This window comes from Anarhichas minor, unplaced genomic scaffold, assembly GCF_050575085.1.
Source record: "Anarhichas minor isolate MPS153535 unplaced genomic scaffold, ASM5057508v1 ptg000029l, whole genome shotgun sequence".
NCBI lineage: Eukaryota > Metazoa > Chordata > Actinopteri > Perciformes > Anarhichadidae > Anarhichas > Anarhichas minor.
The window spans coordinates 62,646-87,055 of NW_027466475.1; the positions used below are offsets into that span (position 1 = coordinate 62,646).

A 24,410-nucleotide genomic window follows, 5' to 3' on the forward strand; every position below is an offset into this window, starting at 1 on the left:
TTGCTTTTTATTGATGGAAGTCAAACACAAAGGGAACCCGTTGACATTTCCCAGAGGCCATATTGAGTTATTTGAATACAGACTCGTTGTCATAATTGGTATTTTTTAAGGATGGATCGGGCAGAAATTGACATTCTATGTCATTCTTAGAATGTCATAGAATGTCAACACCACACGAGCTCCAGTCGTGTGATTAACCGGTTCATTCCATGCTTATCGTCATTATTTATGATGTGAACACACACTTGGCCAGAAGACATAACGAGTTGAAAATGACTGGAGAATCGCTGCTCATCGACCAGAGATCAGACGGGTGAATCTCAGATTTAAACCTCAAACAATTCTCTCCTAAAACACACACATTCAAGAAACTAAATCCTCCTCAGGCCACTGTTACAGTCAACCTTTCCTGGTTTAGAAAGTGAAGGGAATGGACTGTGAGCCAGAGCTGATCACACAACATCAGTGTTGAACTCCGTGCAGCCTGATTCCAACACCCGGTAGAAAAGCTTCCCAGAGTGGCCTCCACTCTTCTTTTGGTTTGGGAGTGACATGCTCAACCCACAGATGGGTGTCATATTTTAGTTGTTCTCATACTTATTGTGCGATTGCATGCGTTTATTGCCTCCCTGATTAGCCAGTAGATGGCGGTGTCACACAGTAAACCGACAGCCAAAATTAGAGTTGAAACAATCTGGAAAAATAAAACACATGCACGCACATGTACACACCATCCATTAGACATGCATCCCGTGTGTGCAGCTACACACACACACACACACACACACACACACACACACACACACACACACACAGAGCGGTCATTAAGAGGAGGTGGCACCCAGGCTGGAGCGTCTGGGAGAAGACAGTGATTAATGAATCCAATACATTCCCTCACTCTCCTGCCTCCCTGTTTGTCTCTCTCCTCTCTTTCCTCATCTCCTTTTTCTCCCTCCTTTCATCCTCCAGGCCTCCAGTGTCTGACCCCCCCTCCATCAACTCCTGATCCTCTCCCTCACCTTTTCTCCTCCTCCTCTCCCCTCATGTGTCTATCACTTTCATCTTCGCCCACCTCCACCTCTTCCCTCCTCCCTCCCTCTCTCTCTCTCTCTCTCTCTGGCGACATCGCAGCGTTAGGTCTGCACTGAGCATCATTAGGCTTCAGAGGCTAAGAGTCAGTGCAACCTGGAAATGAACAGAGGGGTGCGGAAGCAGAGTGTGACTTATGAGGTAAAGGGATTTAATGACCAATCAGAGAGGCAGGTTCACAGCAATTAGCTGCCAGAGATGAGATAAGAGTTGACCTTCTACTTTCTCCTCGTGTCTTTATTGTCGTCCCTCTTTCTTTCTATCTTTCGATATTCTCTCGTTCTCCTGTTCCTTGTCAGCGCTCCTAAATGACCTCAAACACATCTGCATTGTATTTTTTGTACTGAAATGGCTTGTTCCTTATGCCAATATAAGCTCAAATCAACAGAGATGACCAGCTGTTACAGTTTATGGTGTTTTTGTGAATTCTACAGAGAAGTTAAATTCTCTCCCCGCTTCTTCTGTGTCACAATGTGCATCGAATCATTTTTGACCCCTGGTTTCTGTGGTGAGTTGCTTTAGCAGCCATCTTTGTGATCACTTAGTTTGCATTTGGTGTACAGTTGTGTCTCTTTCTGTTTTCCTCTTTTCAGGCTGTCCGGGCTTTTCTCTTTCTCGGTTTTGTACTGACCTTTTCCGAGGAGTTTATGTTTTGGTTGCTTCACAGAATTTTATTTTAATCTATTCAGTTGATTCCAGTAAAGTTTGGTGAAAAGGTCGGCCAAGAGTCAAAGCCATCATATGACCATTTATAACAAACTTTATGTGTTTTGTGTTCATGTTTAAACAGTTCTGTCTGTTAAACACATCGTTCAGCTATCGATTGTGAGCGATCCTGCGACTTGTTTTGTGATTTACAGATGTCGCTACGCAGCAACACAATCCATTTATTAAATGAGATGGTGATTGGTGATCTCGAGTCTGACTCGTGAAAGTATTCAGAATGTTATTGGTTAAAATGATAGCTGTCATCAGCCAGTGGGTGTATTTAGATGCAGATTCTTGATGCAGATTACATTTGAAGTAAAAAAAAAAAAACTAATATGGAAGATTTTGTGCTTTCTAGTTCATTTTGTGTCTTTGTTTCTCTCTCTGCTCTTACTGCTCGAGCTCTCGGGGGTTTACCGCTCCAGATGACGGCTCGTTTTCTCAGGCTTTTTGATTTCCTCCTCTTTCTAAGGCTTTGTTTGTCATGTTGTGTCTCTTCTTTATTGGGGGCTGCTCGGGTGATGTAATCCCTGCTTGTTTTTAATAACATTTTCTATGCACCGGAATTCATCGGTATGCATCACGCTGGTCTAATAAAGGGGCACTTTCCAATTCAATAAAGTCTAATTTCCTCTCTCTTACTGTTTGGCTCAGTCTCTCCGCCTCTCTGCTCTTCTCTTCCCTCGCTCTATCTCACCTGCTGAATGAAATGTGCTTTTGTTTCTTTTTGGCACGAACGTGAAACGCCAAAACCTGCCAAAGCATCGAAACTTTTTTTTAAAGTCGTATACTTTGATCCATTGCAGTAATCGGGCCTCTCTTGTGTCTCAGGGTCGAACTCGTGGCAGCTCGTGTCCGCTGAAGGCGCCGTGGTCCAGGGAGGTTACGGCCACAGCAGCGTGTACGATGAGGCCAGCGGCTGCGTGTTTGTCCACGGGGGATACAAGGCTCTCAGCAACAACAAATACGGCCTGGTGGACCACATGTACCGCTACCACGTCCACACGAAAACATGGTGAGGGCACGGAATAATGTTGACACCTATTGACACCTGCCAAAATGCAAATTGCACTGACGTCCATCAGGACCTTATCAGGTGCCTGCATCGCTGTGTAAAAAGCCAGTCATCCATTATCTGAACCGCTTATCCTCTCTGGGGTTGCAGAGAGCCGGAACAAATCCCATGATGCACTAGGTCAGAGGCAGGGTGCATTCTGGGCAGGTCGCCAGTCTTTTCAGCGCTGACACATAGTTTGACAAATGCACGGACACCTTTTAAGTTACTGTAATACTATTTTATTTATTTTTTATACTGAAGTCAATTTGTGCATGCAGGACGATGGAAACAATTCAAACAAACGTGCAATGATAACGGTTATAATACTAGTAGTTCTGTTTTTATATTGTTATGAATTGCCACCTTACAAAGGTAGAAGGAATGGGCGCGCTTGCGTCAGAAAGAGGAGAGGAGGGTGAGAATAGACGGACCTGACAGGAGGCCTGACCTCAGGTGACCCCCGGCAGATGGATGGGTGAAAGAGGACACTCGACTCTGTCAGTCTCTCCTCTTCACTCTCTTCACAGTCACATGTGCGCTCGCACACATGCTACCTGCTGGCTCTCACTTTCCACATGGAATTTGTCCTCGGAGTCGGGTGTCACTCTTCAAATTCCCAGACCGAAGCATTAGCGGGTATTCCAGTTATTCCATACGGATACAGCTCAATGTCCGAGGGACGTGACTTGTCTCTGTATGTTTTCTTGATTAATTGAATCCTCTAGTGCTGATCTGTGAAAGGTGGCTCTGAGGTCGACGGGTTGCTTGTGTCAAAATGAGTCAAAACCTCCAGAGGTAACTATTAAAACAACTCTTGCAGCGTAACCCACGTCTCCGCTGTTAATCGAAATATCGAGAATCTTCCCTCGCGGTTTCGCCACAGTAGACCAAACTACAGTGCTCATACCTCCAAAGTCTCACTGGAAGAAGTGTATCCAGCCATTTATAGACAAAGTTACCTGAATAATGTGGACAAGAATAGTTTTGTAACGGCCCATCTTTTAACTTGTGATAGTGTTTGTTAAAACACAAACGATGAGCATCTCTGTATTTATCTGACTCAGTCTTTCCTGTGTGTTCAGCAGTGAATGGGCTCCGTGTGTTCCCTTTAGGAACTGTCAAATATCAAAGTCTCTGATGGAAAGTCAGAGTTGCTGCAGTAATTGAAGGAGCCACAAAAAGCCACCACAGTTGGTCTCCAATCTGTCACCTTTGACCTCAAAGACAGACAGGTCACACGCAGCAGACTAAGACCTCCCACAATGTCTGTGTTGAGGGTTTCTCTCTCTGTGTGTGTGTGTGTGTGTGTGCTGCTCCCATGAAAGAACAGTTGGTATGAAGGGCAGTCACCACAGGCCAGGTCACGCATCCAGACAGACGCCGTCAATAACATGGCACCATGGACACACACACACACACACACACATACATAACTGACAAATTAACACTTTCCTAAAACGTCTCACTCTGCTGAGTTGCACTCTTTTCTCTGTGTGTTTGTTTCTACCTGTGTGTGTGTGCAGGCTGATCCTCGGGGAGAGTGGTGTGGCGCGCTACCTCCACTCTGCGGTGCTTCTGAGCGGCACAGTGCTGGTTTTCGGGGGAAACACTCACAATGACACGTCGCTGAGCAACGGAGCCAAGTGCTTTTCTGCTGACTTCCTGGCGTACGATATAGGTAAGAACAAGTACTAAAATAATAACACACGTACACGCCGGCTGGTACTACAGTATAATTTTAACAAATATTAGGCTAACAGTCTTATATATATATATATATATATTATATATATATCTATATATATATATATATATATATATATATATCTATATATATATATATATATATATATATATATCTATATATATATATATATATAGCTCCATGTGCTCATATTGAAACTGTTCTCAAGGACTTGTCGCAGTCTGTAAACCCCTTGTACTGAACTCCTCCTTTTATACACACAGAGCTACCACTTTGTTACACCCAACCATACACAGGCCCACTTCCACTCCTTTTGCACGTTCGCTTGGAGCGTCCGCCATATTGAATTCCATGGTTATAAAATGTTACAACAATGCGTGTTTTTGCCAGAGAGAGCCAATTTGTCCCGAGGCCTGCAGTTGTATTTATACCCAACACCTTGAAGGAGGGTGCATCACTCAGCTGTGAGTGTGGCTACAAACGGAGGAGGAAGGTGTTTGGAGTTTTGTTTACTGGGAAGTAGTAACGCTGGGTGACCCAGCTGATCTTGTGACTACAGGTTTCTGTATTTTCAAAAATAATAATAATATAATATTGATATATTGCCCAGCCCTATTCTGAATATGCATTTGTTTGTGATGAAAACAGTCTTCTACTCACGATGACCCTCTGAGAAAATATATTTTATGGAGAGAGGGTCAAGGAGAAGAGAGAGAGAGAGAGAGAGAGAGAGAGAGAGAGGAGAGAGAGAGAGAGAGAGAGAGAGAGAGAGAGAGAGAGAGAGAGAGAGAGAGAGAGAGAGAGAGAGAGAGAGAGAGAGAGAGAGAGAGAGAGAGAGAGAGAGAGAGAGAGAGAGAGAGAGAGAGAGAGGCCTACAGAAGCAGATCCCAAAGAACAAACAAGATAATCTGAAAGACAGAAGAGTCTGTGAAGGGGGGGGGACCAGAATTGTGTGAGGATGCAGAGGCTGCGGGATAGGTAGAGAGTATGGATGATTAAGGATCCCATTACAGGCTACCCAGTTGCACCATAGAGCAGATGGCATGAGGATGTTTCCACCCCTCGACAGGCACAGAGAAATGGAGGGATGAAGGGACCTTCGGGAGAGGAGAAGAGGGATTGCACCAACGCTTCGCAGGGGAGAAACAACAGGAAGCATAGAGATTAACAAGAGGGAAGACACAAGGAGGGATGAAGGAAAGATGGATGTGTACGCATGGAGAAAGGTGCTGTAGTGCAGAGCGACACCAAGCAGCAGGAGGACAAAGAGAAGCACAAGAGTGAGAAGCAGGAGGTCGAGCAGAAGCTCGGTGGGTGAAGTTGCCATGTCCTTGTTACATTGTCGGGAAGTTGCTCAATTAATTGTGCTCTATAATGAACTTAACTTGCGGGCGACTAACTCGTTTTTGTTCCCAGAGCTTTCAGTCGTGACCAAAGTTCAAAACTTCGGTGATGTGCTCAGCTCCGTTAGGTGATGTGAGGAAACTACCTTAACCTTGGGATGTGATTAAAAAGCTGCAGATTTACACATTTTTATATTAAGAAAGTTTCTTTTTAAAATAACACAATCATAGAGCTACATAATTCATTCTGTTTGTCGGGCATTGTCATGCTGGTCCCAATCCGTCGGCCCTCCCCCTCATTATTTTATCTCCCTCTGCTGTAAATTGTCTAATAAAGGGGAAACGCCAGAGAGGATATCGGTGGAATAAGGCAGTGAATGTGAAGAAGCAATAAGAAGAAATAAGAGAGCAGAGCATTGAGGAAGGAGAGAGGGATATACACAGAGCGGGAGAGAAATAAAGAGTAAATGAAGGAGGGATTTGGGGAGAGAGAAGTACGCACCGACTCTGACCTAAAAACAATAAAGGCACGCCAGGATAAACCAGGTAATAAGCACGTGTATAGAAGACTAAATCAAAGGTAATGAACAATAAAGCATTTGTTTACAGAGTCTCAGAGAAGTTGGGAACGAGTCTTTTTTTTCTTTTTTTCTCCCCATATGCGTGTATTCACATGTCCCCTGACTTTATACATATCATTTATTCATTACTGCTCATAGCTGCAGATCTGCACGACTTTATTGTCCCACTATCCACCTCTTTACTTCACCGCAGAGACACAGGAGAGAGGGAGCGTAGTGATGGCTGAAAGAGGAGAAAAGGAAAGGAGATGAGGGGAGCATGAGTTGGAGGAAGATGCTTCAGTGAGGAGTGGTGTGTTTAACCTTGTTTTAAGGTGCAATTAAATTTTATAGATTTTTAGGATATTAAAGTAGTAGCCAGCAGTATATGCACATATCCCTATCCCTGTCCAGGAAATAGACTGTTCCTTTCTCTGGAATATTTTGGAGGAAATCAAGGAGCCCCTAACATATTAACCTCATCTCCTCTCCTCGTCTCCTCTCCTCTCCCCCTCTGTCCTTGTCTCTCCAGGAGATAATGAATTAGTTCCACCTGTGGAAGTCACTTCTTTCCATCGCTTGTTTCGTCTTCATTTGCTCCTCCGCGCTCACTGCGAGTGGAGAGGTTTTTGGCACTAATTTGTTTTTGTTTTGCCGCGCTAACCTTGGAGGGAGGGGGGGGGGGGGGGGGGCAACGCAACGTTATTAGCTTCTCCTGCTCTTCTGCTGCCGCACATTAGATTCAGGTCGACACGGAAGGCACTTTTCATTTGGAATTAATTCTCCCTCCAGCTCTCCAACCCCCCCCCCCCCCCCCCCCCCCCCCTCACCCCCATCCTCCTCCCCTCAACCCTGCCACCCTCACACGTCTAATTAGATTTGGGGGGGAAAATGAACTCTGATTTAAAAACGTGGTCCTCTCCAACTTGACACACCACAGGCACACGCCCACACACTGTCTGCTGCACACAATCGCACACCTAACACACACACACACACACACACACATGGCACAGCCCGCTGAAGAGCCCAGAGCAGGCTGGGAGTTTGTTTGGAAGATGTTGGGAGCCGTGATATAAAGGATGAGCAAACAGTGGCTGCCGTTCAAGCCTCCTCCTCCTCCTCCTCCCGCCCTTCTCCATCAGCTCCTCCATTAGTGCCGATCAGATCAAACTGCCAATCAGCCCAGCTCGCCTGCCTGCTTCGATCTGGTCTCATGATTTCTCTCTCAGTCCCACCACGCATTATTAACACAGATTTTCTCATATCCTGAGAGGAAATTAAAGTCTGTGTTGATGTGTGTGTTCGTGTGAATGCTACGTGTGTGTGTGTGTGTGTTGCTGATAGGTATCTGTTGTGCCTGCAGTTCTTTTGGTGAACAATTTGGCAGTTTGAATCTCAGGGTGTTTGAATGTGTGTGTGTGTGTCCAGGAAAGCCAGAGGATGAGATCAAAAGTCACTGAAGCTGTTCTCTCTTTCTTTTTCTTTTTTTAAATTGAGAGCTAGATGTTTATAGCTGTGGTTGGAGGTTGGAAGTCAGGTTTTGGTGTTTTTAACTTCACCATCGCAACAGGGCTCTTGATTCGCCCAGAAGCCGCATGTTGTTTTCTTATATTTTAACAAACGGCAACATGCAACGTGTTACAAGCAGAAACACTGCATAGCTGCAGTCACAGAAAGCCCCAATGCTTTGTCCTAATCAGACCTATAAAAGTACATACAGCGCATGTAACACTCATGGATGGATGACTGAACTGCACAGCCCACCATAGTGTCAGCCCCTGGGGACACAAAAATATTAACAACAACTCTGAAAAGGGCCAAAACAACCACAAAGAGATACAAAATCACAGAGAGATGCGTAACGACTACAAAGACCCAAAACAACAACAAAAAGAGGCGTAATAACTGTAAAGCCTGAGTGTCTTGCTTCTATGTAGAATAAGCGTAGGGGCCTTTTGCATATCTGTGCCCAGGGGCCCATTGTCTCATAATCAGCTCATGCACTATTGCCAGACATAATGTTGATACTTGATGATTCTGAGAACCCTGCATCATGCTCAATGAAACCATTATTCAAGGACTCAAGGATCATTTATTGTCATTATGTAACACCGGGATGCACAATGAACTTCAGTTGTTGCCCATTTTCAACACAACAAACACATGACCGACAAAGCAAAGACAGTAGTGCATTCCTGTAGTGCATTTTTTTTAAATTTGCGTCACAAGTAACCACTAAGCATCAAGATGTAAACACAGAGTCCACCTCCTCTGGTCATCACACCGGAGTCCTACGGTCAACGATGGAGCCAGGTCTCTGTGAAGATGTTGGTTCAACAGTCACCGGCCTCCCGCTGCTTTCATCCATCTCGTTTTCCTGTGACTCTGGCTGGTTGGTCGTCCGTGGGCGGTGATCGTCTCCAAGTCTGTCGCACTTAATCCAATCCCCACGCTTCCTTTTCAGATGTTGATGAATGTATTCTGTCATGGGCCATTAGTGGTAAACATTAAAAAAAAAAGACAAAAATGTAACATTCAATGTTGGAAATCACTGAAAATGATTCACTTCTACGATGTCTGCTCATGAAAACAACAGGTTCAGGCTGAGGGGATATTGTGGTTAGGGAAAAGTCTTTAAAGCATTTTAGCACCGTGTACTCCAGAGGGGTTTCAGCTGTCACACAGCAGCACACCTAAGCACAGGTGAGAATTGGATTCGGGGCCTTGCAGGTTATATAAGCTGACAAAACATCAGTGTTAGCGAAAGATCTCGGAATAGATTCCACCAGGGCATCGCAGATTCAAATCTCCAGACTGACTTGAAAAAGTCAACTTTTAATTGCAAGTTGTCAGGCAGGATATTAACCATCTTATAGCTTCTTCACAACCGTGTTACCCAACATTTTTTATTGTCGAGGCAATCAACCTTTGAAGCCTGGTTCTGTTTGAATTACTATATCTACGAGTAAAAGTTTGACAGTTTTTAGTTTTGAAGATTTCAGTTCCCCGAGTTAAGCCTTTCAGGCGTCACTTCCTAGCGTGTGCTACAGGTGTCAACTGTTAAACTCAACTCTCAACTTTATTTCTAATAGCAGCGTTCATGCTATCATTGCAGCCCAAAGTGCTTCAGCGAGCAAGATTAAAGCAGCACGGAAGAGAAAAAATCAATCAATCAAAGAAATTTGAAAGAATAAAAAGTAGGAACAAATGCCCAGGCTTCAGTTCAGCTTGATTGCATTGGCGTCATTGTAGTTAATATGTTGGTACGACTGACCTTTAACCCCTGCTAGTGATGACCCCCCCCACACCACACCACCACCATTTACGCTCTCTCTGTGTCCTCTGCCGCATCCCTCGCTCGCTCAAACAAACGCTCCCAATTAGCACACCGCTGAACGAGGTCATTAGCAACCTGGCGTCCCCGAGCCCCCAACTCTACCGGCTCTCCGTTTCTACATTCAGGGAGGGCTCGCCTGGCTAAATGGCACATTTACACTCGCGCACCGCAGACACAGTCGTTTCCATATGAATGTAATGGGAGCACGTAGGGGTCTTTAAAACATCAGAGAGTTTTAAAATCCAAATGGTAAAATACACAGAGCTTATAGCTTCAATTATACCTCGAGAGAGAGAGGTACTTTGTGATGATATTTGGTGGTGTGAAGTGTTTTTATGAAGTCATCTCCCAGATTATCGCCCCCTATCTTCTCCATATCACCATCATTTAACATGAAAAGGTTAAGATAATGAGCGCTTGTTCCCTGGGATGGAATTAAAGGAGGGGGTTGAACTGTGGGTCACCCTCCTCTACGTTCGTTTGTCTCACAAGCAGTAACGTAAGTGCTCCTAATTCCGATGGAGATGGGGGAATGATGTGTCTCGTCATAATACATCTAGGGTTCATTGTTTTCAATTGTGGCAAATTTTGATGCTACAGTATCCAGTGCTGTTTTATACAAGAGTGCGCCTCCAACTCTAACATGTCAGGACACGGCACATATCCAGTGGTTCTTATCAAGAGTTCAATCCGCATTAGTGCATTATTATCTCCACTAACGGTTCAACCACAGTAGCCAAAAGATTTTTAAAAGATGGATGATAATATTTAGCATACTTGTTAGGTTTTCTGTGGTCAGATGCTGTGGTACAGACACAGCCAGTAGACCTAAAATCATGGTCTTTACTTTGTTATTTTCTTATATTGGAACACCTCGCTGTGCATTATCTCTCCCTGAATAAACAGCTTGTTAATCAAAGCATTTTGCTGTGCTATTTGCATACATTGCTCTTTTTTTGCCATTTCTTCTTGACTCGACTTGAAGCAGTTTCTCATTTCAGACACGAAAAGATCACATCTTGTATTCAGACACTTGTGTTCATGTGTATGCTTCTCTCTCTCTCTTCAGCTTGTGATGAGTGGACCGTCCTCCCCAGACCGGGGCTGCACCGGGACGCCAACCGATTCGGACACTCCGCCGTGGTTAGCAACGGGTGAGCTCCGTCCTTCCACACTAACCTTCCGTAGTTCATCACTGCCAAACTCCATGTGGAAAACACTGTAGAATACCCGAGTACAGCAGCATGTTTGAATTTGCTCGAGATTTATTGCTTTGCTACAAAGGACACTTTAGCAGTGTACTTGCCAACGCTGACGCTCAAATCTCGGTAAAATCTGTTAAATAATCCGCTAAACCTCTCAATTATATAGATGCAAATTAAACACATCTACACGCGATGCATTATTCCTGCACATTTTTACATTTCCTTGAAGTCTTCCTGCAGTGTCCTCTAAGTTTTGGAAGCACTGAGAGTCTCGGTTGACTTTCTTCTCTTTGTAAGGTTGTGGTTTTGTTCTGTCAATTGTTTATGGATTGATCTCCTTATCTCAATGCTAAATTTAGTTTTCAGTTTACACTTCTCTTGTCACTTCACCCTCTGCTGACTTCTCTGAAGCTCGCTGTTCGGAAACTTGAGCTGTGTCTCTGCCACCGCACCTCTATATGTGGATGTTTGTCCTGCTTCGCTCTCTCAGTAAAACTTTCTTTGCATTATTTATGTATAGATACAATGTACACTCTGTATTTCACTTCAGTAACTCCAGTATTCTTTGCATGCCGATCCCATTTTTGAGTCTGTATCTCTGTATTTCCCGATCTTCATTCACTCCACTTCCTCCATCCTCGTGCTGTGGTTTCTATAAGAATCTGAATTGCTGCATTGATAGTAAACCTGCATTAGCTGTTGTTGATGCAAGCTGCACTCTTCAGTCAATGTTTCCCTTGTGCTCATGAAGTTTCTTAACCTCATGGCTCAGTGTAGATAAGCTGACATTTCAGAGGTTTCTCAGAGTCCGCTGACCTTTTTCTTTGTTTTTTCTTTAACAACATTGGTGAACATAAGATCCTTAGAATAAGATTGTACAGGACTTTTTATAGGCGGGTAAAATACCAATAATAAAACAATAATTGATTCAAACTCTTAGTTGAATTTAAAGCATTTGCTCAAAGAGTTCCATCACGACTTTTTCTGACTTTTTACTGAACTCAGAAATAATGGTCTGACCCTTTTAACACCATTTATCCACCAGAAAGTCAGCTTTAAGCGCAAAAATATCAGCTTTGAACTTCAAAAAAGCCAGCTTCAAACTGAAGCCAGCTTCAAACTGAACCGAAAACCAAAGTTCAGCTTTATCTTTGAGAGGTTCTCCTGCTGCTGTCTTAACATTTCTTCATCTCTGCGGGCATTTCTTGTCTCTTTAAGACGAATACTATCTCGCTGTAACGTTCGCTATGCTGCTTCCTTCTACGTATGTCCAGCTTTCTGTTGCTCTCGTGATTCTGTGTAATTCTTTCTGTCTCGTCTTCAGCTCCATGTTCATCTTTGGAGGTTTTTCGGGCCTCCTTCTGAACGATGTGCTGGCCTACACCCCTCCGTCCTGCCAGGCCTTTTCTAACCCGGCTTTGTGTGCTGCTGCTGGGCCGGGCCTTCGCTGCCAATGGGTCAAAAGTAGATGTGTCCCCTGGGAGCCAAAAGCACCCGAGCGCAGTTTCCCTGCTCCTTTTTGCCCCGCGAGACCTGGTAGGTAACACCGGGGTCCTGTCCAGCTGATCTGTTACTTTCTCTCTTTCTCCCTAAATAGTTTCCCTGTCATGTCAACATACTTTTCCTTAAATGTACAGCACAATCCCACCTAAATGTTGCTCCCAAAAGACCAATTATTTCATGGGAGTAATAATTATTCCGAAGGATTTGGCTTCTGAAGTTTGTTTGCATACCATAATAATGGGAACAGAAGGTCAATGCTGCAACAATTACCCGATTTGGAAGTAATTAGGTTGAGTCCAAACCCTCCTCCTCCCCCCACTCCTCCCCCTCATCTCTCTCTGCCAGATTTAGTTTGAGGATTTGGTTTGAACAAAAAGCAATCATTCTAATGGTTGGACTGTAAGATTTAAATAGAACAACATGGATTGACTGTTTTAAAGGAACATACCAGTGTTTTTTTCATGTTTAAGTCCATTTACTACAAATCAGATATACTTTATGTCGTAAACCATCACAGTCGACATCAAGTCTGCCTTTTTTTTGTGGTCACATGATTAATATATGATGATAAAGTACAGACCTTTCAAATGAATCTACAGTTAACTGCCTTACCACACAAACATTACCAACACAATTTGCCTAGAAACAACTCTGCTGGTTGATTTTAATGCTTAATGGAAATCAATGGAAATCAATGGCTGTCTGGAACAGTAAAGAATTATAAAAATCTAAAATTGTCAGAAAATGGTGGATAAATTGCCGGCAATGTGAAATAGAGATTTCTAGTTCGGGAGCAAAACAAACAAACAAAAACAACACACGCATGGCCCTGCAGATGCATGATGGGAGTCTGCCTGATTAAACATGTCCCAGATCCGTGTTCTGCCGGAGCTCTGCTTTAATCTCACATGCATATTCATTATGACAACAACAGCACAGCATGTGTAAATGACCAGAGTGAAAGTAAACAGCATGATATGATAACACAACTGCCATGTGCATTTTCCTTTTCATCACGTCCACACATGATAATTACGTGCTGGTTTCATGAAAGCATTACATGCTTGCACGTGGCTCACCGCATGAGTCTTTAGTGCCACTTCCTGACATACACCAGTTACAAAGCGTTTTTTTTACTCGATTATGATCAGTGGCCATTGATCAGCGCACTTTTAATTAGAGCAGAATTCCCAGCAGATTAATTAACATTTTTTAATACAACAAGAAGTAAGATCTAAACTCTGTTCAAAGGTGCCGTAGATGTAGTTATGAAACATTTTACTTGTCAAAGAGAGTTTACCGTGTCAGCTGCAAACCGAAGAGCATTAAATGTGAACAAGCTGGAGGGATCACACATTTTATGCTTCTGCGATATGAAGTGTTGAATAATCACACAATGTCTGTTACAGGTTAAATTTCACATGTAGTTTTGCTTGAAACCATTAATGCACCTGCTCACTCAATTTGCCTTTTCTTCTTATGATTCAGTCGTGAAACTCTGACAAAGTAAAGTATCACCACATTACGATACAACCACACAACCGCACAGGCTGCGGCAAAAAAACTAACTCTATCTGCTATTTGTATCTATTTTACTATTATTTTTTATTCAAAACAACATAAAAACTTTCACATAAAAGAGACCACAGACTTTAAAGAAACCAAAATGCACCATTCAAAGAGTCATTCAGTGTCAGGACAATGATCCTTAGTCCTACGTTTAAGAACTTGTGTGCTTATAAAATCCTAAAACGTCTCTGTAGCTCACACCAAGATGAGGGTCCTTAACTTTAAAAGCACTTTCACTAATAACAGTGCAGGTTCTAGGGATGACTTACCTAATCCATCGGCATGATCGGAGGTTGCAGCTACAGTGGAGCGCATTGATAGGTGTAAAATGGTTTTATACATAAAGCATGTTGTTTATACGTGTGTGTTTATGGCTGCGTGTGTGCTGTGCCCTCCTCCAGACAGTACAGATGAGCGGTGTTTCCGGTTCTCAGACTGTGCCAGCTGCACCGCCAACACGCGGGGCTGTCAGTGGTGCGAGGACAGGAAGTGTATGTCTGCATCCAGTAACTGCACTGTGGTGAGTCCTCGGTGGCTGTATCTGTAGAGCACAGCCTTGTTTAGTGGCCCCTTGAGGCTGCAGTGTTTATTAGACCTCACAATACCGGAGTGTTTGATGGAACAAATAACATCCTGATGATTCTGGTCATCTAGCATCAAGCCAGTAGAAGGATAAAGTGAAACGTTTGTCCCAAGGGTGATGCCAGAAGAAGGGGGTCATAAGGTCAAGACGATTAATAGTTTATGATATTTTATCCACTCATGAATGTTAATAATTCAAACAATAATGTACACATTTTAGGTTGTGTATTACTTTATTTAAATAACTTTGGATCAATGAGTTTTTTGTACTTTTTCTGTAGCTCATTTTGTTTTCGCTCTGTCTCTTTCTCTATTTTTACTCCCAACCTGCCTTCTCTGTCTTTCTTCGTATGTGTGTCTGCATGCTGCTTTTTGTGTGTGTGTGTGTGTGTGTGTGTGTGTGTGTGTGTGTGTGTGTGTGTGTGTGTGTGTGTGTGTGTGTGTGTGTGTGTGTGTGTGTGTGTGTGTGTGTGTGTGTGTGTGTGTGTGTGTGTGTGTGTGTGTGTGTGTGTAGCTGACTCTGGAGCTGGCACAGCAGCATGGCGGCGCTCTGTCTCTGTCTCATCCACCGACCATGTTGTCTGAACATCAGCTGAGCTTGTGGAAGCACGGAGCCAGAAGGAGGGGACATGTGTGTATTATTTGACACTTGCTGTTAGGCTGCAGGTCGGGTTGCATCAGGTTGCGATCATGAGGTCAGAGCAGTCCCTTAGGTTAAATGGAAATCAGGGTGAATCTAAATCACAAATTTAAATTTAATTTTTATCCTTTTTCTAACAACCTTTCCTTGACAGGGATTAGAAATGATGTTAGAGAAAGAGCACTTGGGGTTCAGTCTAATGCAATGAAAGAGAACAAAAAAAAGTAGAATCATGGACATACACTGAAACAGTGGAGGTTAACATTGTATTTACAGTCAGCTTAGTTTCTTTTTTCTAAGACAAAGGTCACAGATATTTAACATCCTTTTTCATACTTTTGTAAAAGACAAGTCTCTTTTTCTCAGGCTAAAACAGAGCAGAGTAGTTTCTGACATTCGCTCCAAGGAGAAGAACAAGAAAGTTTCTTACTTGAATAAAGTTTTCTGTTGAGAAGAACCAGCATGGAAATCCCGTTTCCTAAAATTGAACATTTGCTGCAGGGTAATTGAGACGCGCACAGCTTCAATGCAAAGTCCATCTCAGTATATTGTGTCCCTCATATCGATTTCTCTTCTCACTCTGCATTTCGTCTCCCGCATTCGTTGCACACTGTGTTGATTCCTTCATGCTCATTGCATTTACTATAAAAAGAGGACACCGATTTTGAGGTTTCAACTGGACTGATATTGTTTCCTCTGCGTGTGTTTGAAGTCGGTGAGGGACTCGTCCGGCTGTAAGCGCAGGGAGGAGCAGGAGTGTTTCAGACTGGCTAACTGCAGGAGCTGCTCCCTCAACGTCAACTGTCAGTGGGAGCTGCAGCAGCAGGAGTGTCAAGCACTTCCTGGTGAGGAGACACACTCGTGCACACACACACACACACACACACAGAGAGGGTGAACATGCTCACAGCGTGCCACATAACACCATCATGAATGCACACGCAGCAGTTGCATGAAACATTACATCTATTTTTCTATTTTTTTCAGAATATTTCTTAAGGACATTCATGAAGCTCCTTTTATTCCAAGTCAATCTTAAGAGAAATACGTTTCTTGCTACTCACAGATCTGCAGTTTATCAAATGCATAAACAGTTTGATATACACAGTGTCAAACTTTCTTGTTTACTTATGTGCTATTTGATGAATACTGTTGATTGGCGTCATTAAGGGTCTGGCAGTGTAACCTTTACAGTCTCTCTGATGATCATCATCACTGTAGTGAAGAGGCTGTTGAAGGATTGCTTTGTTCTGCTAAATCATAAAACTAGAAACTAGAGACTGAGACCATAAACTCATGTTTACAATATCTACTGAGGTAATAAATCGAGAGAGTAGAGTAATTTCCTCATAGACTTCTATACAATCTGACGTAGTAGAGGAGTCGCCCCCTGCTGGCCATTGGAAAGAAGTTTAAGGTTCTTCAGCATCGGTTTCACTTTTCAGAGCCAGATTGTCGCTTGTCTTAAACACGGGCTACAACAGACACACACAGCTTCAGAGCGTTTGCATGTTCCCACGGCTGCATATTATTGGTGGTCTTCACAAATCAACACTCTGCTACATCCATGCGGGCATGTTCACAGAGAGGATTAGCATAACTTCAGAAACATGCTCCCCATTCAGATGCAGAGGAAAGTAGGCCAATTACACGTGTTTACTGGATGTTCTGAATATGGATCCTTGGCTGCAACAAACTCAAGTCCACAAAGTCCTCCACGCTTCGCTCCACACCGCTGTGGAGCCTTCAGCGAGAGCTGCTCTCACTTTGACTTTGGCGCTCGCATGACTAAGGGCAAAGGAAATACTCTTGCTATTTCAATCCACAAATGATCCTGTTCCGTGCGGTGTCTTACTGTGCTCGGGGCCCGCTAGCTATCTTGCTCTGCTGTGAGTTGGACGTTCGCAGTAGCTCTGAGCAGAGGTTGGTATTGCGTTTGCTCCCTGTCTTCTGTCCACATCAAGGCCCCGTAGCCATGAACTGTTAGCACTGATCTGCTGTTCAGCTGAGGTAAAATAGTTTAAATTTGGAGCGCTGGATGATAATCCCAAACATAATGGTTTTGGTATTTTGCAGGTCATAAGGCGTTTGAATCTGGGCTAAATGTTTTGAAATGTTTATTAGATAGATTACATATAATCATCAATTCAACATCCTTTAACTGGCTATGCTTCAACATTAACATTAACAACATTAATGCATCATGTATCTCTGCATCTCTTTACAGACCTTATATTAGTTATATATCAGTTTGCATCGAAACAAATGGTGAAACAGCTTTAAGTTTGACATCTATTATATTGCTGTTTAGTGGCGATATAATGTGGTATAATCTGGTCATTTATTTTCTGACTTTCCCATTATAGCCCCCCCTCTGGCAGAAAACAAAGTAGTTTCTTTTCTGTTGGTTTAAAACGGAGTAGCTCCTTGCTTGGCAGTCTCTTGTCCTTGCAATGCATCTTGTTTATTGTTGAGTATTAGAAGCCAGAACAGCTATAATCTTTTCCCTCCACTTTGTTTAAAGCTTGTTGGCGTGGTGGAGTCGACAACTTTGTGCTGCAGCCACTGAGCTCCATTGTGTCTTTAGACTTTTTGTGTTTTGTCAACTGGGGCCTTGTCTCTCGTCTAGTCTTCGTATGTGTGGACAGGAAGTAACGGCGCAATTTTTGGACACGGCTTTTCAAAGGGTCATTGGCCACATAAATGAAATTGCTCCGTCTTTGTGTGTGTGTTTGAGTCCATTAGTGTGACAAAGCTAGAAACAAAGCTTCTGTATTTCTCATGATTTTGAAAGCTGGGATAATGGAAACTAGCTCTACCACCATGGCAGCTGTGGCCTTTTCTTTAGACACTGTGTTATGATTAATTATGCTAAATGGCCTGACATGTTTATCTCTGCTTTTACACAAAGACCGTAACCTAATCTATTTATGTGTGTACTCCTCCTCCTCGTACCCCGTCATCTGTCTCCTGTTCTCCTCTCGTCTTTGGTAGATTGTTGCCCATTGCTCTTGCTTTCGGGGGGAAATGAATAAATAAAGAAAGCAGGTATTTTCTTTTCTGTAGCATGAAAAGGTTGGTGATGGAAGCCATTATGGGCCTGTGATTGTAATCAGTCCTGGAGTCCAAAATAAACAGCCGTGCTCATTGGAGGCAGAATGACTTTTTCTTCCCTTTCATCCCGGCTAATTGAATGGCCTCAAACTCCCACGAGATGCTACCAAGTGACCGTGATGTGAACAATTAGTTCACATATGCGTTTTTTTTTAATGGGAGAGTTTCTCAGCCTCTGTTAATCTAATAAAAATGCAAAACATAAGTAAAGAATGTGCATGTTAGCATACTCAAAATTACAAGCTTAAGCTAAACATGAGCATGATTTTTTGCTAATTATTGGCACATTAAATTGCTAATCTTTAGCTTGTCATGTAGCCTAATACAACTATATGCATGTCAAGATGCTAACATTAGTATTGTAGCATTCCAATGTTTACTGTACTTGTGTTCAATGCTACCGTTTAGCACATGGGAATGCTATCAGCCAAACAGTTATTTTATCCCCCAAAAAATGTAACATCCGGAGAAGTTGTCTCTTTGTACATTGGACAACTAGGTTTTCCGATGTTGAATGGACATTGATGGAAAACACATACTAGCAGGCTATAGACTCTCACTGCTATCTGATGAGTATTACTGTAAAGACGTGTGTGTGTGTGTGTGTGTGTGTGTGTGTGTGTGTGTGTGTGTGTGTGTGTGTGTGTGTGTGTGTGTGTGTGTGTGTGTGTGTGTGTGTGTGTGTGTGTGTGTGTGTGTGTGTGTGTGTGTGTGTGTGTGTGTGTGTCTTTGTGTGCAGGCCAGCTGTGTGGGGAGGGCTGGCACCATGTCGGGGAGGCCTGCCTGAGGATCAACTCCAGCAGTGACAGCTATGACAATGCCCAGCACTACTGCAAAAACCTGGGGGGAAATATTGCCTCTTTGCTCACAGACAAACAAGTCAATTTTGTTCTGGAGGAGCTACAACAACACCAACTGCAAGACAAGGTGGGTGGTGTGTGGAAAAAAAATATGCTAATAAGTTAATATGCCTATAAAGGAAATGCATGCTAACAGTGTTGGTGAAAGCTACTGTATAGCCTGTTGTTTTCCCGCTCTGGCTTGTCTGTGCTACACAACTGCTGCGGCTATTTACACACCATTGTGCTGCGGGTCACATTTTGGATCATCTAATTGAATGTTAGCATAACAAAACTAGAATGACAGCACATTACAGGTGTGTCTCTTCTGTTCCTGACTGAGCAAAGTTGCTCTTTTCAAATCAGTGCACATTTTATTTTACTGAGAACTTGAGTTTGTAAACATTATAAAACCCTCTTACTCAGTTATTTTCGCCAATACTAACACCACGCATGGTTAAGATCATTTTGATAAAATACTCTGATGCCCATACCTGAAAGTTATGGGTCGCCATAACCTTCTTCCTCTTCATACCGGCAGTCTATTGATCCCCTTTTAGTTTGAAATTCCCTCTTTGTGTTTCTGCTCTCCTCTGCAGAGCTGAGTGTTTCCCCGCACAGCGGTCTGTGGAAACATAAAGAGGGAATTCAGACTCAAAATGCTAACGTCAGAGGGTAGCCGCTTGATTTGTCAAACTCCTTTGACTCGCATTAGTAAGGGATCGCCTCAGGGTCGGTATGGAGTGGAGGTAATAAAAAGAAAAAAAGAAAAGTGCAGAAAAAGTGTTGAAAAATACTTGTATCTTATCGGGACTGGTTTATAGTTCAAGTTAGGAAGGAACTAAAAGTAAATTATTTACAGTACTGCACCATATAGTCAAATAGCTGCATCTGCATGTGACTTCAGCTTTCAGCTATAACTCCTGTAGAGAATGAAGTACTGTAATGTGTTGCTGATTGACAACTAGGCAGATATTCATCTGCGGATATCACGTAATGTACATAAAACAATGTCACCTTAACATCAGACGTGTAAAGCTATTAATTAGTAGATGCAAAAGAATGTGTGGTCTCAAGATAATACAAGTTGTGTATCAACAGTCTAATTAAGGAAATAACCAAGCAGAGAGTTTTTTTCTGAAGGGATCAAATTTTGGATGCAAGTTGAAATTTCTCACCAGGACATTTCTGATGTGGCTTCAAGGCATTAAAAACAAACTTCACTAAAGCATTCTTAGCCCACCGTGAAGCACACAAATCAGCTTTTTCAGTCATTCATGTGTGATCCTTCACCCGGCTGCTCCTCAATGAGCCGGTCACCAGATCAAACACCTGTTAAAACAGATTTAACCGTCCACTTGGTTGACCACTCAGGCTTTTTTGATTAATGTGCAGCGTCAGGAGATAAGTGAGCAAATATTTGATCGCTGTCAGAGGAAGAAAGAGAAGCACACTTTCTCAGATAAACAGTTGTTTAATCTACCTTTTGATGCTTTTAGGTCATGAGGATTCTAAATCTCTTGTTTTGTCACTCCACTTTTTTTGCGATCACAAATTGAATTTACTATCTCTGCAAATTCAATTACCAGATACAATCCAGACCGCAAAGGATCGCAAACAGAGCTGCTGAGTAGAAGAGCTTTTGGGTGAATGTGTGGGCATAAATACAAACACAGCGTAGTGTTTAGCGTTTTTTTTATGAAATGAATCACAGCTGTGGGAAAATACTTTGGATTTCTATCAGATGAAACTCTTTTCATAACCATGACGCACCTTTTACTAAACAAATCTCACTTGTTTTCTCAGCAAATACAACTGCATACAATTAGGGTTCGTTATTTTCCTTTTTTGTTTCTTTAACAACAAAACTAAGAACACGAGAAGCGACTAGTATCTGAGGTCATCTGAGGTTAGTCGGATTCCTTTTGTTCGTTGCTGTTTTTAATGTTCTTTCAGCGACTCTGGTTGATCTGCAGCTCAAATCGTTGCATTTTCTCCCCATTCTTCCATTCTTCGTTACTGTGTTTGGCCTAGAAATTGATTGCTTTCTGTATTTCTGTGATTTTATTTTTTTTCTCAGATTGACCTTAGTTCTAAAATGCTAATGCTTGAAAATTTGCCGCAACTCCTCAGCTCTACTGATATTATAGTGTGCACAATACTTCCAGATATGTTTTCCTTAGGAACTGGGAGTCTCAAAAGCATTGTGGCAAAAGTTGATTCTATAGATACTGTGACTGTAAACACCAGTATAGCAACACTGAACAAAAATACATTTATCGTTTTAACTATACATTTTTCTCTTTCTCTCACCACTGTGTCTCTGCAGACTTTGTCTCCCTGGGTTGGCTTGAGGAAGATCAACGTGTCTTACTGGGGCTGGGAGGACGCGTCTCCCTTCACCAACACCAGCCTGCGTTGGTTACCTGGAGAGCCCAGCGACTCGGGCTTCTGTGCCTACCTGGAGCGGGCGCAGGTGGCTGGTCTTAAAGCCAACCCCTGCACGGCCACCACCGACGGCCTGATCTGTGAAAAACCTGCCGGTGAGATGGAATGAGTGAAGAGGAGAGAGCGAGAGGGAGGGGGGGGGGATGACAGATCACAGGATGACAGAGCACAGGATGACAGAGCACAGGATAAAACTCAGACTGGAGGCTACAGTTTATTTTCTGTTCAGACAAATTAACAGGTGATAAAACAAAACTCCTGGGCAAAGGCAAAAAGTATACGAATGAAAGAGACGGTAAACCGTTAAGAAGACTCCGGCTCACATTTCTCAACCACACTGACATGCTGTTAGAATGAGTTCACTGAAAAGTGAGAAAGAGGAAACAAGTAGGAGCTGTGTTCAATGCATCCTTTGCTGTTTGATGAACTTAATCTCACATCGAACTTCTAAAAGTTTGTCGTCTGTCTCCGTTTGTCCCCGTCGCTCAGGGAGTCCGCAGAGTCAAAGTGTGCGTCCCTGTCGGACACCTTGCTCCCTGCGCGCCAGCTGCGCCAACTGCACCAGCCAGGCCATGGAGTGCATGTGGTGCAGCAGTACGCAGCGCTGTGTCGACTCCTCGGCGTACGTCATCTCCTTCCCCTACGGACAGTGTCTGGAGTGGCAGACCCAGGACTGCGCAGGTGAGACGGGGGGGGGGGAGTGAACACGGGTGCGGGGTGTCAGTCACGGTGACTTTCCGTAGTACCTTCAAAACATTAATTTACTGTAATATGATGTACTGTTGCAGTTTAAACTATACATCTATGCAAAGTAGTCACAACCTCTCTAGACGGGCTACAGGGACCCACAGACATTAAATACTCTGAACTTTACAATAAGTTATTTTCTGTCATGATATTTTAACTTTTACTGAACTTTTACTGAACTTCTCCTTTTGGATCAGTAAATGTCAACTCGGAGCACTTTCTTCCGTAAAAACTAAAGTACATTTAACAGCCTGAAACAGTCTCTAATTCCGTTAAAGTGTGTGTTTTTCTTCAGGTGGGTTGTGTAGGGAACAGATGAAGCAGAATGCATTCTGGGCCTTCGCCGATAAATACGATTGTAACTTTTCCCAATGTTAGTGGGTGTTAGTGGGATTGTTGTCCAGTGGGAAAGAGGCTACACAGTTGAGGTCATAACATGTGGCTATGAGCTTGGATGGATGTAGATGAATGAGGTGGTGTATAGGGCTCCACTCACACCTCTGATGATGCGACGCTGTGTGAACATGGAGTCATTATAGACTCCTTTCCTATTGATCCCTTTCTTATCAGCAGTCAGGTCTCCACCTCGCACACACACTGACACAAACACAGACTCCAACACTGAGGCGGCGCCACCTCTCCTGTAGCTGCAGGGCAGAAAATCGATCATCTACAGCGACACATGACGAGCTCAATATGAAGTCCCGGCTGCATTTCTCTCATATCAACACCTCCCTGGGAATGCTGGAGGTTCTTCAGTTCCACCGCTGCCCCTCCACACGGTTTTTGTTTGAGTACATACAGTAGATGTGCAGGAATGTTTGTGTATGTGAGAAACAAGAAGATCATCAACCATGAAAACAGACAGAAAGTGGCAAATCTAGCAGGCCCTGCTGCATGTGGAGCTAATGATGATTTACATAGTTGGACATACATGGAGAGATTTCCTGCTTCACTGCTGAGTAGCTTCCTGTCTGAATAACGTTTCTGTGGCGGCTGCAGTCATCTATCTTATAAAAGATGCTTCTGCGTTCACATGTTTGGGTTGACAAAGTCTCTATCAGGATAGGAACATGGAGAATATTGCTTAAAAAGCAATTTACTTTCTCTTCACATTTGTTTATGAATTAAAGCTGATTACCTCAGATGGCAGAAAAGAACCTCACTGTGTGTTGATTGTCAGCGGGATCAGGAGTACTGGCTCATTGTAGGAAGTCATTTGATTCGGAAAACCCTCGACCGAAAAAGAGATAAACGCTTTGGATATTTATTGTTGGTGCTACACATTTCAATGTATTCTGTAATTTCAGTTTTTCTGCAATAACCAGTTCAGCTTGATATGAGCTGATAAATATTCCTTGACTGTTATTAAGTCATTTATGTGTAACATGGTCTTCAGTAGTAGAAACAAATCATAAATACGATATATAATAATCTAGTGATTTACAATATTTTCATATCATTCACTTAAATGGGAAAGAGCCACACACCTGAGACCTTATCCTTTGTTTGTCTGTAAGAACAATGAGAATAGGCAAACTGCAGACGTACATTTTACATTATTTTGTACAACAATTTCCCTTTTTCCCAAATCAATGAAGCATTTAACGAGCAAATAACACAAATACAAACAGATAATAACCGACCGAGACAGAAGACTAGACAAACATTAAGTAAGTGTTTTAATTATGTTCTTTGATGTTTCATTCGGAAAAGTCGAGGTCAAATAAAGACATATTTTTTTCTAGTTTCTAGTGGAAGAAAATATATTTAAAAAAATCAAACCGTCAAAGTATTCCCCTGTGGCAAAACTTTTGTCTTGGTGTTTTCTGTCTTTTGTTCGACAAATAGTCAATTTGTAGCCAGCGTTCTTGTTTCTGAGGAGTTAAGTAAACAGCTTCACAAAGTTGGAGATGTTCTTATCTCGTGACTGGTGATTATTGTTCCTTGCTGGTGCCAGA

At 42.9% G+C, this 24,410-nt stretch overlaps 1 protein-coding gene across 1 annotated transcript in view; it reads left to right on the top strand.

Moving 5' to 3' along the window:
* The window catches only part of atrnl1a (attractin-like 1a), a 194,736-nt gene that overhangs the window by 41,692 nt on the left and 128,634 nt on the right, over positions 1–24,410 (top strand). Inside the window, exons 9-18 of the mRNA XM_076104205.1 lie at positions 2,629–2,812; positions 4,378–4,532; positions 10,872–10,956; positions 12,332–12,543; positions 14,481–14,599; positions 15,176–15,292; positions 16,014–16,146; positions 19,155–19,342; positions 21,584–21,797; positions 22,192–22,383. Coding sequence (XP_075960320.1) covers positions 2,629–2,812; positions 4,378–4,532; positions 10,872–10,956; positions 12,332–12,543; positions 14,481–14,599; positions 15,176–15,292; positions 16,014–16,146; positions 19,155–19,342; positions 21,584–21,797; positions 22,192–22,383 — 1,599 coding nt within the window. The remainder of the gene's footprint in view (positions 1–2,628; positions 2,813–4,377; positions 4,533–10,871; positions 10,957–12,331; positions 12,544–14,480; positions 14,600–15,175; positions 15,293–16,013; positions 16,147–19,154; positions 19,343–21,583; positions 21,798–22,191; positions 22,384–24,410) is intronic.